The sequence below is a fragment of the Silurus meridionalis genome, chromosome 18, assembly GCF_014805685.1.
Source record: "Silurus meridionalis isolate SWU-2019-XX chromosome 18, ASM1480568v1, whole genome shotgun sequence".
NCBI classification, from domain to species: Eukaryota; Metazoa; Chordata; class Actinopteri; order Siluriformes; family Siluridae; genus Silurus; species Silurus meridionalis.
This window is the reverse complement of record NC_060901.1, coordinates 13,142,203-13,159,228: the sequence shown is the minus strand read 5'-3', so window position 1 is coordinate 13,159,228 and position 17,026 is coordinate 13,142,203. Positions and strand designations below refer to the sequence as shown.

Genomic DNA, 17,026 nt, shown 5'->3' with positions numbered 1-17,026 from the left:
TGTTAGTATTCCATTATTTGTTAATGCAAACCCTTTTTTACGACTTTTAGCTGTACCACGGTTAGACCAACTCCTTACATAAATGATTAATCAATTTGACCAGTGTGCTTCATTGTGGAACAGCCAGTGGTGTCCAAAAATAAGCACATATGTTTAACATGTAAGTGACTGGGTGACACACAGTGGGTGCTTAAACACTGGGTGATTAGAAAGTGGGTGGTTATACACAGGGTAATTATAGAGAGGGAAAAACAGGAAAGTGAAAATTGTCTGGTGATTAAAAGTAACTGGGTTATTACAGAGGAAAACTGATTGCTGATTAGGAAATATGTGTGGCTCATTCTTAGCTGTAAGGGTAAACAACACCCAGGATTTCATGGATTTTTTTTATTTCCACTTCTATTATCATTATCATTAGTTCTATATCAACTATTATCAAATAGTTTTTTTCTTTCGGCTGCTCCCGTTAAGGGGTCACCACAGCGGATCATCCGTCTCCATACCACCCTGTCCTCTACATCTGCCTCTTTTAAGCCAATTTCCTGCATGTCTTCTCTCACCACATCTATAAACCTCCTCCTTGGCCTTCCTCTTTTCCTCCTTCCTGGTGGTTCCATCCTCAGCATTCTTCTACCAATATACCTCGTGTCCCTCCTCTGCACATGTCCAAACCATCTCAATCTCCTCCCTCACCTTGTCTCCATAAACGTCCGACATGCGCTGTCCCTCTAAAAAACTAATTTCTAAACCTGTCCATCCTCGTCAGTCCAAACGAAAACCTTAACATTTTCAACTCTGCTACCTTCAGCTCCACCTCCTGTCTTTTAGTCAATGCCACTGTCTCTAAAACCATACAACATTGCAGGTCTCACCACAGTCCTATAAATTTTCCCTTTCACTCTCGCACATACCCTTCTATCACAAATAACTTCTGCCACTCTTTTCGCCCAACCCACCCTGCCTGCACTATTTTCTTCAATTCTCTTACACACTCTCCAGGCTTTTCTCAACCTGCTCCCTACTCTCTCCACAAATCACAAGACATACACAAAACATAATAGTCCATGGAAACTCCTATCCCATCAATCTGTCCATCACCACTGCAAACAGGAAGCGGCTCAGAGCTTTTGATGCAGTCTCACCTCCACCTTAAACTAGTCTGTCCTTCCTACTGCACACTTCACTGCTGTCACACTGTCCTCATACATGTCCTGCACCACCCTCGCATACTTCTCTGCCACACCTGACTTCCTCATACAATACCACAACTCCTCTCTTCACCCTGTCGTACGCTTTCTCTAAATCCCAAACGCACAATGCAACTCCTTCTGACCGTCTCTATACTTCTCCATCAACATTCTCAAAGCAAATATTGCATCTGTGGTGCTCTTCCTCGGCATGAAACCATACTGTTGCTCACAGATGGTTACCTCTATTCTCTGCCTGGCTTCCACTACTCTTTCCCATATCTTCATGGTGTGACTGATCAGCGTTATTTCCCTGTAGTTACTGCAGGTCTGCACATCTCCTTTAAAAATCGATACCAACACACTCCTTCTCCATTCCTCAGGCATCCTCTCACCTTCCAGAATATTGTTAAACAACCTTGTTAAAAACTCCACTGCCATTTCTCCTAAACATCTCCATGCTTCATCTGGTCCAACTGACTTTCCATCCACTAAATAGCTGTTCTCACTCTGACCCTATGCACTTCCTGCTATAGCCATAACTTGCAGAACATATTTCCCAGCTCAGTCTCTCTGTCTAGCCAATCTGTACACATCCTTTTTTCCTTTCTTAATGTCCACCTGTTGCCGCATCTCCATTTACTCCTGCCTTTGTTTTTCATCTCTCTTCCAATCCTAATTCTGTTTTGCCAATCTCTTTTTCTGTATGCTTTCCTGCATTCCTCATTCCACCACCATGTCTCATGTCTCTCTCGCCAACTACCTTCCTAGCTGTCTCCTTTATCACTTCTGCAGAAGTTGCCCAATCATCCAGCACTTCTCACCACCACCTACAGTTCCCCTGATGTATAGTCATCAATTACAGAATTCCAATAAATCCTAGAGATTGCTGATACAAAAAAATACATAACAAAATGATCAAAACAAGCCTTAAAGTGTTATTAATAATCTAATTTATTCTTTACATACTGTATTTAATGTGTATTCTTTAATTAATCAGTATTCTTGTACTACTATTATTTACTCTTATTTAATACTATTATTAAATTAGCAGCATACATTGTGGCTTTAAAAACTTAGCCATTAGGTTTTGCACAATCCAGTGCACTCTTAGTGCCGGTCCCAGGCCCAGATAAATGGGATAGTTTCGTTACTATCGGTCTAACTGGATCGGTCGAGGGACGGGTAACAACGACCGCCACAGGTATTTCTTAGCCAACAGGGTAGCGGTGGAAATTGGGTTTTTGTTGGACAAAGGAGGAGAAGAAGAGGTGGAAGACTTCTACAGAGACAGCAGGCTAAGGAAAAGTATAGAAGAGTGGAGGTTAAAGTTGGTACTTTTAATGTTGTAAAGGAAGAGAGTTCAGGAGACCAAGTGGAAAGGGAGTAAGAGCAGGAACATTGGAAGTTATCATGGTGTGGATGGAAAGAAAAATTCCGAAGGAAGAGTACAGTAAGAGTGTAGTGGAGGTGAAGAGAGTTTCTGATAGAGTGATAAAGGTGAAGCTGGAATTTGAAGGGGTAATGATAAATGTCATCAGTGCCTATGCTCCACAAGTGGGTTGTGAGATGGAGGAGAAGGAAAAATTCTGGAGCGAGTTAGATAAAGTGGTAGAAGGTGTATCTAGGAATGAAGAATTGGTGATTGGGGTGGATTTCAATGGGCTTGTTGGTGAAGGGAACAGAGGTGATGAGAAGGTGATGGGTAGGTATGGCCTTAAGGAGAGAAATGTGGAAGTGCAGATGGTGGTATATTTTTCCGAAAAGGAAAGAAATGGCAGTGGTGAACACTTATTTTAAGAAGAAGGAGGAGCATAGGGTGACGTATAAGAGTGGAGGAAGGTGCACACAGGTTTACTATGTTCTATGAAGGAAATGCAACCTGAAAGAGATTGGTGACTGTAAGGTGTTGGCAGGGAATAGTGTATCTAAACAGCATCCGATAATGGTCTGTAGAATGGAGGTGAAGAAAAGAGAAGGAGAGTGAGGACTGAAAGAAGAAGAAGATGGTGGAAACTGAAGAAGGAAGACTGTAGTGTGAGGTTCAGGGAAGAGGTCAGACAGGGGCTCGGAGGTGATTAAGAGATGCTGTATGATTGCGCAAATACTGCAGAAGTGATAATGGACACAGCTAGGAAGTTACTCGAGGAGACATTTGACAAAGAAACGTGGTGGTGGAATGAGGAAGTGCAGGAAAGCATATGGAGAAAGAGGTTGTTGAAACAGAATTGGGATAGGCAGAGAGATAAAAAAAAAAAAGAAAGTTTAAGTTCGAGACAACATTTTCCAGTAATTTTTTATATTTTTGCTCTTTCAGGTATCGGCTCCATGACTGTTCCTGTATATATTGCTGAGTCTTCACCACCACAAATGAGAGGACAGCTGGTCACCATCAACACACTCTTCATCACGGCTGGCCAGTTTGTGGCCAGCCTCATTGACGGAGCATTCAGCTATGTGCAACATGGAGGATGGAGGTTCACAATATTCATGATATTGTTATTCACTGGAATTCACTGTACAAAAGCAAAATCAGTATCTTGTTAGCGCTGCACTTTCACCAAGGCAATTGTGTTAAATATGTTGGATTTGGTAGAGCATGATTATGGTGGCTAATGGGGGGCATTTAAAGTTCACTACAAACTATTGTGCTTTTTAGGCTCTCTGACTCACAGTTTGTTGCTCTTTGTCACATACACACCCTCTGTTTATTACTGTCTCTCTCAGGTGATTTATTATAGTGATTCAATTGAATCTACAGTAATATGTGGGAGCGAATATGAGTTATGAATTGAAAGAGACTGAGATTAACCACATCTGCTCGTGCTTTGAGCCTGGCACTCGGCTGGCTTTCCTGATAACGAAAATGAAGCTGTCATGGTTTGTGGTGAATGGATGAGTCATGCAATAAGAGATCTTTCTACAGCATAGGTTTGGGTAATGTGCAATATAGCCACACTGAAGTCTTCTGCAAGAGTGGAAATGTTGCTACGGCATTCTTCAAGTTTTTTTTAGCATATATTTCAAAAACACAGAGGGGCAAAAATAGTATGTTGCATAATGAATAATATTCTGACAATTAAAGGTAAAGAGGCAAATGATTTGTCACATTTACGTAACATAGTGAAAATCTTTCTTCGCATACCCCAGTGATGTAAGGAAGCTGGAATCAGAGCACACGGTCAGCACCCGTGGAGCAAAGAGGGTTAAGGGCCTTGGTCAAGGGCCAGAGTTTCAGCTCGGCAATACTCTGGCTTAACCCAGTGACAGATCCAAGCAGCCTACAGGACTTTTCCAAAATACAATGCAATTAAATGAATCCAATGGTTCAGTAAAGTACAGATATTATTACTAGTGCTGCATTGATTATTATCTATCAGTCGAGTATTCTACCGATTATTTTGTCGATTATTCAAGTAATCAGATAAGAAGTGCATTTTCTTTTTGTATACTTAATATAAAATCTCAAGATAAAAGATGTTTATTTTTAGAATTTTATCTTAAGATTGTATCTTAAGATAAAATAAGACGGGTCTCTTAAAATGAACAAGTAATTTGTTTCCTTATTAGTAAAGTTTAAATTTTTATTGCTGAAATTGCATACTTGTAAAAACTAAACATATTTAGTGCATTTAATTCATGCCATATCACATCAAAATACAAATAAATAAATAAAAACATAAAAATACATTTTAAATAACATATTTAAAATAGTAACCGCACTATATGGTGTTTTAGTTTGAAATGATTCCAAACTTGGGAAACTTTAACGTTTTCTCTGGCCTGAATCCTCTCCTTTTTTCCCCCGTTCCTACGTTTTTTTTTCTGCAGCCTCTTTTGTGTTCACCTGTCCAGAGCACTCCAGAGTTGAGCGGGTGGTGCGTCAATAATAATGGTCCATGGGGAAACACAGTGCATCGTGTGTAGGCCCAAAACGAAGCATGCTTTTTTTACTTTAATTACTTGAGTTACTGAAGGAATCGTTTTAGCCCTAATTCTAACCAGAAAATTAGTAGGTTAGGTTCTGAAAGATTGTGAGTATCACTGCCTGATAGTCACTAGTAGTCAATGTCCCCTGATCACTGTCCTTAACCCTCAATTGCTTATAATGTGGGTTTTGGAAAATAGACCTGTGTTTGTTTCTGTTGGCCTCTGATCTATTACCAAAGGTTCTAGTCATGTGGTTACTGGCCAAACTGCATATGGCACTATTCAGAGAATTCGTAAATAATTACCATCAGTTTTTTTGTTTGTTTTGTTCTTGATGTTGCACCTTAAGCTGCCTTTAGGCAAAGTCAGTATATGTGTGGCAATGCAATTGCAAATGATTAATTTGAGATACATAGGTAATAAAAGAGCACTATAGAATGCCTGAATTATCTATTATAACACTATAATATGTGTGATATAATTAAATAATGATGTTATTTGGTAATGGTTCTCTTTCATGTTTATTTATGGCTGTTCCTCTCTGCTGGTACAGATACATGTTTGGTCTGTCGACCTTGCCTGCTCTTGTGCAGTTCCTGGGTTTCCTCTTTTTGCCCGAGAGTCCTCGCTGGCTTATCCAAAAGGGTCTTACCCAGAAGGCTCGGCGCGTTCTCAGCCAGATCCGAGGTAACCAGAACATTGATGAGGAGTATGAGAGCATCAAGAGCAGCATTGAGGAAGAGGAGAAAGACAGTGCAGGAGGTGAGTCATACATCTGAGCCATACAACAAACACCTTTATTTATTTATTTTATTCTTTCAATTTATTTTATTTTCAACCTGAACAATGAAGTGTTGGCGTTACACTCGTCCAGCTAATTTCAGTACATATGTGCATGTTACAGAGACGGCATTGGTCAATATTGTGACTGACCTGAGGCATAGTGGCAAAATGTTTTTTTTTTTTTGGTTTCTAACTTGATCTCATTGTAGCAATTTACACTTAATCATAAGACGCTTATCTCTGTCTTGAACATTGAGCGAGTATCTTGGGAACGGAAAATAATTGATTTGAAATATTCTGTTAGCTGGGGAGTTCCTTAAAGTTCCATTTTTGGTCACTGCTAAGTGCACATGCTAAGTCTAGAAAAAACTTCAGTAAATATCAGATTATACTTTTTTACAGCTTAATTAATAATAAACTATTTTCCTAATCCATCTGAATATTAAAATACTTTTAATTCTGTTCTGATTTTTTTCCCTCATTGTGAAGTATTCGTGTTCAATCTATTATTATTACTATGATTGTTGTTGTTGTGTTGTCATGTTGTTGCTGCTGTTGTTTTTGATGTTGCTGTTGATCAGCCCTTCGGCTGAAAACCTTACAATCCTCTGTGTGAACTCAGACCTTAGCAAGTCATCATCATCAGCTGATTTCAGAAAAGCCACTCATTCTGACAGATTGATCCTATTTCCTAAGCAGAAGTGTTCTGAGCTTTGAGTGAGTAAAGCCAGTGCAAGGTCACACAGCGGGTCAAGTTGAGCTGTGGAAATTGGATGTGCTCTGTGAGTCATTAGGCTTGACACCGAGCTCTACAGCAGCAGTGATCCTCTGAAGACCTTGGCTCCAGTACCTGAACTGCTTGATATATCACATTAAAGGTGGAAAAAAAAATGTACATCTAACTTTTATTTTTTTCTGTTTCTCTTGTACATCACTAAAACCTGCAGGGTGTGTATACAATTTATAGATCTATTTTTATATAACTCCTGATAACATCTGGTTACACCAGAACTTATTTAAGTTTCCACAGCAACGGGAATGAATACTTATGCAATCATTTCTGGAATTTTTAATGTTTGTTTATTTGTAAATAATTGATCATTTATTGAATCTCCAGTTGGGTAACATGGGCTATACTGTGGGCTGAACTATCTTCTTAATTTCTTATTAATATAAAATGAGTACCTAATGAAGGAATATAAATGTCCATGATTTTAAACTGGTTTTGAGTCAAAGAGAGATTTAAACCTTAAAATGGGGCCTGATTGAGTAAGGATCTTTTTATGTATTATAGGCACTAATATGAACAGTCAGTAAATTGCTTTCCAATTTGGTCTATAAACCATCATGGCTCATAGAATATGTGACAGCTGTCAAATCGAGCCAAAGACTTTTTTTAAAAGTAACTCTGAAAAATAAAAGATCATCTAGGGTAGTGAAAGCTAAAGGTCTCTCACTCAGACCATGTAATTGAGAGGACTGCTATAAGCCGGAAGGCTTAGGGCCATCACCCACAACCGCCCACCCACACGCACACACACACACACATACACACACACACACACACACACACACACACACGCACATACACGCAATGTTCTAGCCCTCACCTTTCAGACATGTAATGTCACTGGCCATTTCCTTTAAACAAGAGAGTGGAGAAGAAAACACCATTCTTCTGAACACAATCTGGACATTTCAAACCCATTTCTATAGCAATTAGATTTTTTCCAGTTTTGTTTCCTTTTTCAAATTCAGGTTATACTTGACTTCACTTTAATTACATACAATTTTATGCTGATGATGTATATGCTCAGAGAAGCTGCAGTATAACTGAAACTGTTTAATTCTCTGGGTTTCTGCACTGTATATGTGACAAACAAAAGTGTACTTGCTTTCCTTTAGCATTATTAAGCAAGTACTGGAGCCAAGCAATTTTCTACAGTGGGGTTCTCACACTGGGCAGCGCAGTGGCACAGCAGGAAGCACTGCTGCCTCACAGCTTCAAGGTCCTGGTTTGATCCTTTGAGCTTATGTTGCTGTCTGAAAGGAGTTTCGCATATTCCCCATGTCAGCATTTGTGTCATCTTGATTATCCATTTTTCTCCCACATCCCAAAAACATCTCGGCAACACGAAATTGCCCGTGTGGATGCATAATGCCTCATAATGTTCTCGGATTTTCCGGGGTAGGCTATAATACTTAAGAGACCCTGACCAGGATGAACAGCACACCTCCATTTATTTTTGTTCAAAGTCCGCCCTAAAACACATACAAGTAATATGTCTAGGTTTAATAGAGATCAGCAGATCACACCTAGAAAAACAATTTTGTATGACATGGGTGCTCTATACATTACATTATATGTACATTAATATAAATCAAACAGTCTCTACAGATAAGAGCTGGGTGCGATTGTCTAAGACACGACTTGGGGGTGGAAGCTGTTGCTGTTTTTTTAGTTGTTTTAATTGCTCTGAATTGTTTCTCAGAAGAGAGGATGCAAAAGATTTTGTGTAAGTGTGTTGGTTCTGGAGGGTTGGCAGGCTACAGCTAATTATTTAGTGTGGTGTATTTAAAATGTTTATTTGAAGTATTTTTTTCATATATTTATTGTCACAGAATGATATGTTGTACTTGAAATAATTTTTTTTAATCTTGGATATAAATATATGCAATTCCTTATAACATGTTAAAGCCAAAATGTACAGATATTCTTACAAAGATATAGACAAATATGTATACAAATAATCAGTAAAGCTAAGAAATAACAACTAAATAACTGCAGAAAGGCCACACTGCAGACAGGATTTGCAATTCACGTTGGCAAATCATATTTAATGGTCCGAGCACGCTGTAACTTATTCAAAAAATTATTAATTAATTTACAAAAATAAATTTGAACAGAATTTACCTTTTATATTAAAATCCCTGAAACCAAGATGCTCCTGTGTCGGTCACAGATTATGGAAAGTAAAACAAAATTCTGTCACAGGGCAGGTTGGATTATTTCACCACATAAAAAATATTTATTAAATATATATTTTTTATATTTTTATATTTAAATATTTATTAAATATTTTTAGTAATTTGGAAACATTATTTGGAAATATAGCTTCTTAATGTATCCTTGGAAAGTTTTAATCTATTTATTCCAATTTTCATGTTTTCATCTGCTCTATGTATAATTGCTGTAATAAAAGAACTGTAAGAGAAAATAATCTTTAATATCACTTTGGGTTGTTTTAGGGGAAGGTTGTGCGAAATGCATATTGGTTTTTGGCCCATTTCTCACTTTTTTAGTTTAGCCCTTATTTGGAAATGTATCACCAGACCATCAGTGACCAGTGTAGATTGTACATTTTAATGGAATCAAAAGTTCAATCCTTTGCACATTTAACAGCATTGACTTTCGGGATCTGTATATACACCAACATCAAACATTTCAGTCTCATTTTTAAAGACAGAATCTAAGGGCTTCGAAATGTCAGAACTTTAGTTGAGATGCATACAAAGGAGAAACATATTTCAGTTTAGGACAGCCTGTAGTGTTCAGAATCCTAAATACATTGCATTGGAAAAGGGCATGCTCTAAACACAGCAAGTGTAAATGTAAAATGTGCTAGAAAATGTCAACTTCTTTTCTCTATGAAATTGTATGAAAGTGTTTTCACATGCCGGTAGACATATGATTAATTTACACTAATATATTTATACATAAAGACAATTCAATAATACTAAACACAAAAATATATCAATTTGACAATCATTTTACAAATTCATAACGTTAGTGTTAATACCGACGTCATTAATGCCCCTTAATTCTTCATACTAAATGTGATAGCAATATAGTTGAATATAAGTTTCTTGCTGTTTTGCAGGCATACAATTAAACATGAAATTGCTGGTTCATAGTGCAATGAAACCAGCATGCAATCATTGTCAAATTCTTGTGAGAACATAAAAGTAAATAGAATTTATTTTGTTAGTGCTTTGCTTAGCTTGTTTAATCTCAACTGAATTGTTATTCATGACTACTACTTCTTTCAACTGCTCCCATTAGGGTCGGCACAGCTGAATTTCTCTCTCATACTACCCTGTCCTCTGCATCTGCCTCTTTTAAATTAACTACCTGCATGTCTTCCCTCACCACATCCATAAACCTCCTCCTTGGTCTTCCTCTTTTCCTCCTGCCTGCCTCCATCATTCTCCTACCAATATACCCCATGTCCCTCTTCTGCACATGTCCAAACCATCTCAATCTCGCCTCTCTCACCTTGTCTCCAAAACGTCCTACATACCCGCTGCCTCTAATAAAGTCATTTCTAATCTTGTCCATCCTCGTGACTCCCAATGAAAATCTCATCATCTTTAACTCTGCCACCTTCAGCTCCACCTCCTGTCTTTTTGTTACTGTCACTGTCTCTAAACCAATTGTTATTCATGACTAAACATCTTTAATTGTTCATTTGCAAAATGCTTTTATATGTTCTCAAATTAGGTTGGTAAAAAAAACGGATAGCAAACTCCCATCACGGCCCCATTCTCTACGCCTTCTTTTAGCTGATATCATTTAAAAGCGATTTCCCAGGGTCATAAACCATGTTCATCTGATCGGTGATTCATTTCATGGGCATTTTGATCTCTTTGTGGTTTAATGAAGCTGTCTATTTTTATACGATGATAAACACATATCTAATTCAGGTCCTTGTATTTATGTGCCAGCTACGGGTCAGGCAGCTTCTTTGAAGCTTGCACAATGAAGCATGAACACAGGAGAAATGGAGGGTGTATTAATGGATTTGCCCAGGGAATAAATAATTCACAGTTTTGGTTTTTTTGTGAAATTCTTTCAGAGCCTAATGAAAACAGCTGACTGTTCCATTAGATATAAGTATGTAGGAATCATAGCTTTATATTGTGTGTGTGTGTGTGTGTGTGTGTGTGTGTGTGTGTGTGTGTGTGTGTGTGTGTTACTGTTTCACCTGTTTGCATTATTGCTTCATAAGCGCTCATTGTTTCTCAGAGAGTTACACATTTTTTAACACCCTGAACACTTCTGTATTCTTTGCTCGACACTATTAGTCTTTCCTCTCACAAGATTTGCAAGTTGTCCTCAATGCACTCTGTAATTGAATATTATGATGCAAGGAGCATTGTTGTCTAATTCATTTCAGTTTATCCAATTTCAGAAAGATCAGTTTCTCTGTCTCTCTCTCTCTCTCTCTCTCTCTCTCTCTCTCTCTCTCTCTCTCTCTCTTTACTGTCACTCTCTACCATGTCCCTCATAGATAAAATAGAACGACACAATTTTTGGACTGGCATCTCATCAGTTTTCTCTTGTGGTTTTTTTTGTACGTCTGTAAGTATTTCTTTTTCCATGTTCTTTTTCCAATTGTCCTTTTTAGCAGATTATATGAAAGAACATTAAACAACCATAATAAACCCGATTCACCATTTCCCTCATGTGCACTCATTAGTGGGGAATTAAATCGTGATTCAGAGGATCTTTCACTACGTAGATCAAAGCTTAAAGCAGGCAGATAGGAGTCTTTTCAGGCAGAGCGAGTTAGGTGGAGCCATTTGACGTCCATTCAGCGCCTGCCATCATTAAGCTTTTTGATGGACAGAGCTGGCTTGTATTTCTGCATTTTTTACCAATGCTTTCTGGACATTCGGCTTGTAATTCTCCAATTCAGCTTGCTAGTCTCCAGCAGAGGTCTAGAGAAGGATGCCAGATCGGCTGCTCCTTTTGAAATCTAATCAAAATCCACCCAGAGCCTCTATTCTGTAGTAATCACTTGCAGTGGCGAATGAGCAAAACCCAAATGAGCAATAGGCTGGATTAAAGGTGGAACAAACTGCTCTGTGCCTGAGAACAACTACACAAGTCAGCGATTAAACAACTCTAAAGTCATCAGCTTTAATAACACACATAACCAAGCAAACAACATCTGGCAGGATGGTAATGTTATTATAGACATACTTTCTGATTTACCCTAACCATCTATTAAAGTGTTGAAGTTTTTACGCAGATAAAGTTTTGAGATAAAATTCATGACATTCTCTTTCAGTAATTCTGTCAGCCTGGTTTAGACTTGAAAACAAAAGAACAGCTGTTATAACAACCTTTCAATTAAATTTTGTGATAATTTCTGTCAATTCAGCCATCTGACTTTGTTGGTGGCCTGGGTGCAGTCAGTGTTCCAATTCATCCCAAAGGTGTCTAGTGGGCTTAAAAAAGGCTTTGTGCAGAACACTTGAGTTTTTTTCATTCCAACTGAAATAATCCATGTCTTAGCTTTATTTTTTTGCACAAGGACATTGTTTTGTTGGGACATGTTTGGGCTAGACTTCTTATTTCCAGAAAATTGTAATTATACAGTGAACAAAACATCTTAAACCACTGTGTGCTTACCATTTGTGTTAACAGTTTGGATGGGAATGAGCACTTATGTGTGTGACGTCAGGATTTCACAAAACCTTGGCCTAGGGTGTATTTAAATATAGTTGTAGATGTGACCAACAGTACATAGGTGTCAGGGAGCTACCTGCTCCTTCTCCTGTGCGGGCCACGCCCACTCGTAGTTCATCCCCTACATACTAGGCATATACACCTGAACCTCGTTTATCACGCAATCACCTATCCCATATAAACCCCTCACCTCCACTCACACCTTGTCAGTTATTGTTCATGGTTCTGCTGCCCGTCACACGCTTTCCCGTGGACTGTTCAACGCCGCGCTTCTTCCTAGCGCACCGTGGATCATACACCGACTACTTGTTTGTTGTGTTTCATGCACCGTGGACCGCGCTGCCACTGCGCCCCCCCGGATTATTCACCCTTTACGGCGAGTGTGTTTGGTTATTGCCCTGTGTCTCAAATAAACTGTCATTTGCTTTCACTTCGGCTTTGCCTCCAGATTCCTCGCATAACAATAGGGTAGTGCCCCTTTTTTAATAAGATGATAATACTATAAGCAAATATACAATGCAGTATTCAAAATCAATAGTGGGTGTGATGTAGACAAGGTAGATAGATAGATAGATAGATAGATAGATAGATAGATAGATAGATAGATAGATAGATAGATGGATGGATGGATGGATGGATGGATGGATGGATGGATGGATGGATGGATGGATGGATGGATAGATAGATTGTCCATAGTGAATAATTATGGTGCTGTAATATGTAGTTTAGATGTAATTAATGCTGTGAGATGCTAAAATATGGATACTTTTTATTGCTCAAAGTTCCTCATTCACCTCACAAAAACGATGAATCTTTTATTGCATGCCGTAAGCTGACCTGAGGCAAGATATAATGAATTATTTTGACTGACAGAACAGCGTACCTTAATGGCATGGATAATTAAAATTGTACATTTATAATCAAATCATCATTTAAAATATGCTAGAATTATTATATTGTTCTCTGTAACTGTCTAGTGAGTTGATTTTCTTCAGCTAAGTATATTCAGAAAGAAATATCTTTGACCTTGATGCTTTCTATAAGTTTTTTAAGATATTACCTCTATTAGCTAATCTGTAATAACAATATATATTAATCCAAAGATTATACTTAATAGCTATATTGTATATTAATGTTGACTAATTTTCTAGCCTATTCTTTTGTACGTTTTTTTTTCTGATAATTTACGCAAAACTACAGTTTTTTTCTGCCTGTTTCCAATGATGACAGTCACTGGAAACGACCTTCGGGGGGAAACACAATTTCCCTATCAGAAATTGAGGTTTGTTATAAAATAGCTTATTAAGCATTTACCCCTTAAATGACATAGTTCAGGGCACAAAGCAATCGGTAATTGAAAACAACCTTTTTCTGTGTTCTAGTTTTGTACGCACTACGGTCTTCGTTGTTGTCTCTGTCCATGTCATTTATTGTTTGCAGCCTGAAGCCTTTTTCCAGCATGTTGTGTAACACTATGCTTTGTTTGCATGGAGACCTTGTAATCCAGTTTTTATATTCTATAATGCACCTGATGCTTCTCTGAGAATCCAAATGCCGAGCCACCACCATGTCTTTCACTGCTTACAAATGCAGCTATACTGTAGCTCAAAGCAAGACACAAGAGCAGATGGCTGCATTTTCAGTCTTGAGCTTCACAGATCAGATGATCAGATGATGATAGGTAGAGACATCTCTGAGTGCATAAGAGAGAGAAGATGACAGAGTGTGCATCTGCGCGCGTGTCTTCAAAAATGAAATCATTTCATATTCTTATGCTAAATAATAGAGCAGGGCAGAAGAGTGAGAGCTTTGCTTTCACCCTGCAGGTTTGTAATAAGGAATGAATATCATGGTGAAGCAGCACAATCCAGGCTGCTGCATTTCCAGATGAACCTTTAAAACATTTTCAGCAAATAAAGGGTCCTGGAGTATAATTTAAAAAGCCTGGCTTGCCCTAGAGCATGCTAAATGACTGAAATACTTTTGGGAGGAAAACATATATATGAATACTGTATGTTCTGTCTCTTATGAAGCTGTACAACAATACAGAAACAAAACTGAATTGGTAAAAGATTAATAAAGAGTTCCTGAGGCCAGTATGTTTAAAGGAGGCAATTTCTTTTTATTTTTAAAGGCTTTTTGTTGCCTACAATGTGGATTGCAACTGAAATTAAACCAATAACAAGGCTTCCATGTTCCTTCTTTGGAAGAAAATGGGCAGGGCTGAACAATTCTGTTGGAAACCAGTGTCAGAATTTATTACACAGAAAGCGTAAATGAATAAACCAGAAGAATAGCATGACAATATTTTACATACATTCACAAGATTTGGCAAGATCAAGATCATACCAGCGATAGGGTTAAGGGCTTTGCTCAGGGGCCCAAGAGTGGCAGTTTGGTGTGGCTGGGATTTGAACTCACAACCTTTAGATCCAAAGCCTTAACTACTAAGGTACCACCTTATCGTCTAGCACCTAATGCGTCTAGGCAATTGTTATTATTATTATGACAGGTGCAGCATTTTCTACATGTGAACCTGTATTAAATTATTACTATTAGAAAATTTTACATTTTGATAGAAAAAATTATCACAATTCATGGAAATATATAAACATTCCTCAGTCAGGACAGAATTGCATTTTCAGATAAGGATGTACAGTAGGATACACAGCTTTTATATTTGGCTAAATAAAGGATCAGATTTAGTACGAAACATTGAAAATCACTTTGCTGCCGCCTACCATATTATATCAAAGTGGGGTTTTTGTGTGTGTGTGTGTGTGTGTGTGTGTGTGTGTGTGTGTGTGTGTGTATGTTTGTGTCCCCAGCATGGGTAGTGTTTAACTGTATATTATAACTTAATATAACAGTATAACAATGCATAATTAGCATGTATTTACTTATCCTGTTTCTGCTTATTCTAACTGTACATTACCTTATTCAGTCTCCCCATGCCTTCATCCTTTCTATCCTCTTCCTCTTTAGTTGGCTTTCAGCATGGCCCCTTTATCCTATTTCCTTCTTTTGGACGTTTGAAGTGTTTCGTTGCAGGGGCAAAGACTGCCATCAAGCGACAATATGCTTTTGCTTTTTTGCTTTGTTGCCAGCCCACTATCTCTGCTCTACAGTGTTTCTGTCTATTCTGGAATGTATGACTCCCCTCATGACTGATGAAAAGGCTAATAATACTATTCGACACTGTGACTGTAGTTTTTTTCTTTCTCAGCTTTTGAAGTATTTCTCACATTACACAGTACATTACCTCGTCTAGATCTCAACAGCACACTGAGCATAAGCACACATGCTATGTTATGCATAAGTTCAATCAGTGATGAAAGAGAACCATAAAAACCTCAGTATGTTCATGTAAATTTCCACTTATGTGTTTCCATTTTATAAGCCTCAACAGGTGAAAAGAGATCCAGAAACCATATACTGTGATTAATTATACCGCATGACAGCAAGATAAAAGTAGGACATTATTTTCGACTACCATTTTTTCTGACAGCCTATAAGGACCAATGCTGCCAGACAAGAGATAGGAGCAAGTAAAAAAACATGAGAAAAAGACATAGTGCGTACCTCTCCTGGGTCCATCTGTCTGGACAGTGTTCGCTTTAGGATCCTAGCAACCAGCGGCCCTTGGTGCCCTTTGCATAACTATCCAGCTGCTCCGGCACATCTGTGGAGACCAGACCAGAAAACACAGAGCCAAGCTCCAAAAGTGTGAGCCAGACTCAGTAATGTGCAAACTGGCATGGGAGATGGTCCAGCTGGAGCTTCATCATCATATGAGAAATAATAGTCTAATTAATGCCATATTTATTTGATTTCATCTCTGTTTGTGCCACTGCCATGACTCTATATCCTGGTGCAATGCTGTGTATAATTAATGGATGTACAGTGCGTAGTGGTGGCATTTGCAGTCAGTTAGAGATAAAAATGTTTATATACTTAGTCACTATTCGTCCACACTACATAAAAACGCTCCGATGTGTAGATGAAAGTACAAAAGTTTATATCTATTGTCCTTGCATCCCATCCAGGTTCCAGTATACAAGTTCGGCATTCACTGCAACACTTACCAAGATAAAGTAGTGAATGAATGATTCTTTCTTGCCCAATACACATTGTCTTAAACCTAATAAAATAGAAATCTTCCTCTTTTTTAAAGACTCTTGTCATTTTACCTGGTTTCCTAGGTGTGAAAAAATGGTGTCAGACGATCCTGCAATATAATAGGATAAATGGATTTTACATTTGGGTGAAGGAGGGAAGTCTTTATTAGTAGCAGTTTTAAGCAGCGCCACACATTCACTGTGTTTTAAAACGATTACCTTTTGCTTTGACCGCTCACAAACAATGGGTAAAAAAACAGTTAAGTAAGCAAGAACGAAAATACTTTATGATTAAGGCAGCAATAATATAAAGAAAGAAGGCTGATGCAAACAGATTAATGTTGCGAGCAATGGTGTAATAGTCACAAGGTGTTACAGTGGTGATGCATTAAAACTTAAAATCTAAAATATGTAACATCAAAAGAAATTATAGTCAAGAAAAAAAATCTGGTTTGCTTTACATGTCTTAGATAGCTTTCTTCCACCCAAGAGGCCAGCTATGTATGGTTGAAATGACAATTGAAGCTTTTTTA

The 17,026-nt window shown here is 38.1% G+C and overlaps 1 protein-coding gene across 1 annotated transcript in view; it reads left to right on the top strand.

Annotated features, from left to right (window-relative positions):
* Positions 1-17,026, top strand: part of LOC124401493 (proton myo-inositol cotransporter-like) — a 53,411-nt gene that overhangs the window by 9,915 nt on the left and 26,470 nt on the right. The window contains exons 2-3 of the mRNA XM_046873855.1: positions 3,505-3,664; positions 5,671-5,879. Coding sequence (XP_046729811.1) covers positions 3,505-3,664; positions 5,671-5,879 — 369 coding nt within the window. The remainder of the gene's footprint in view (positions 1-3,504; positions 3,665-5,670; positions 5,880-17,026) is intronic.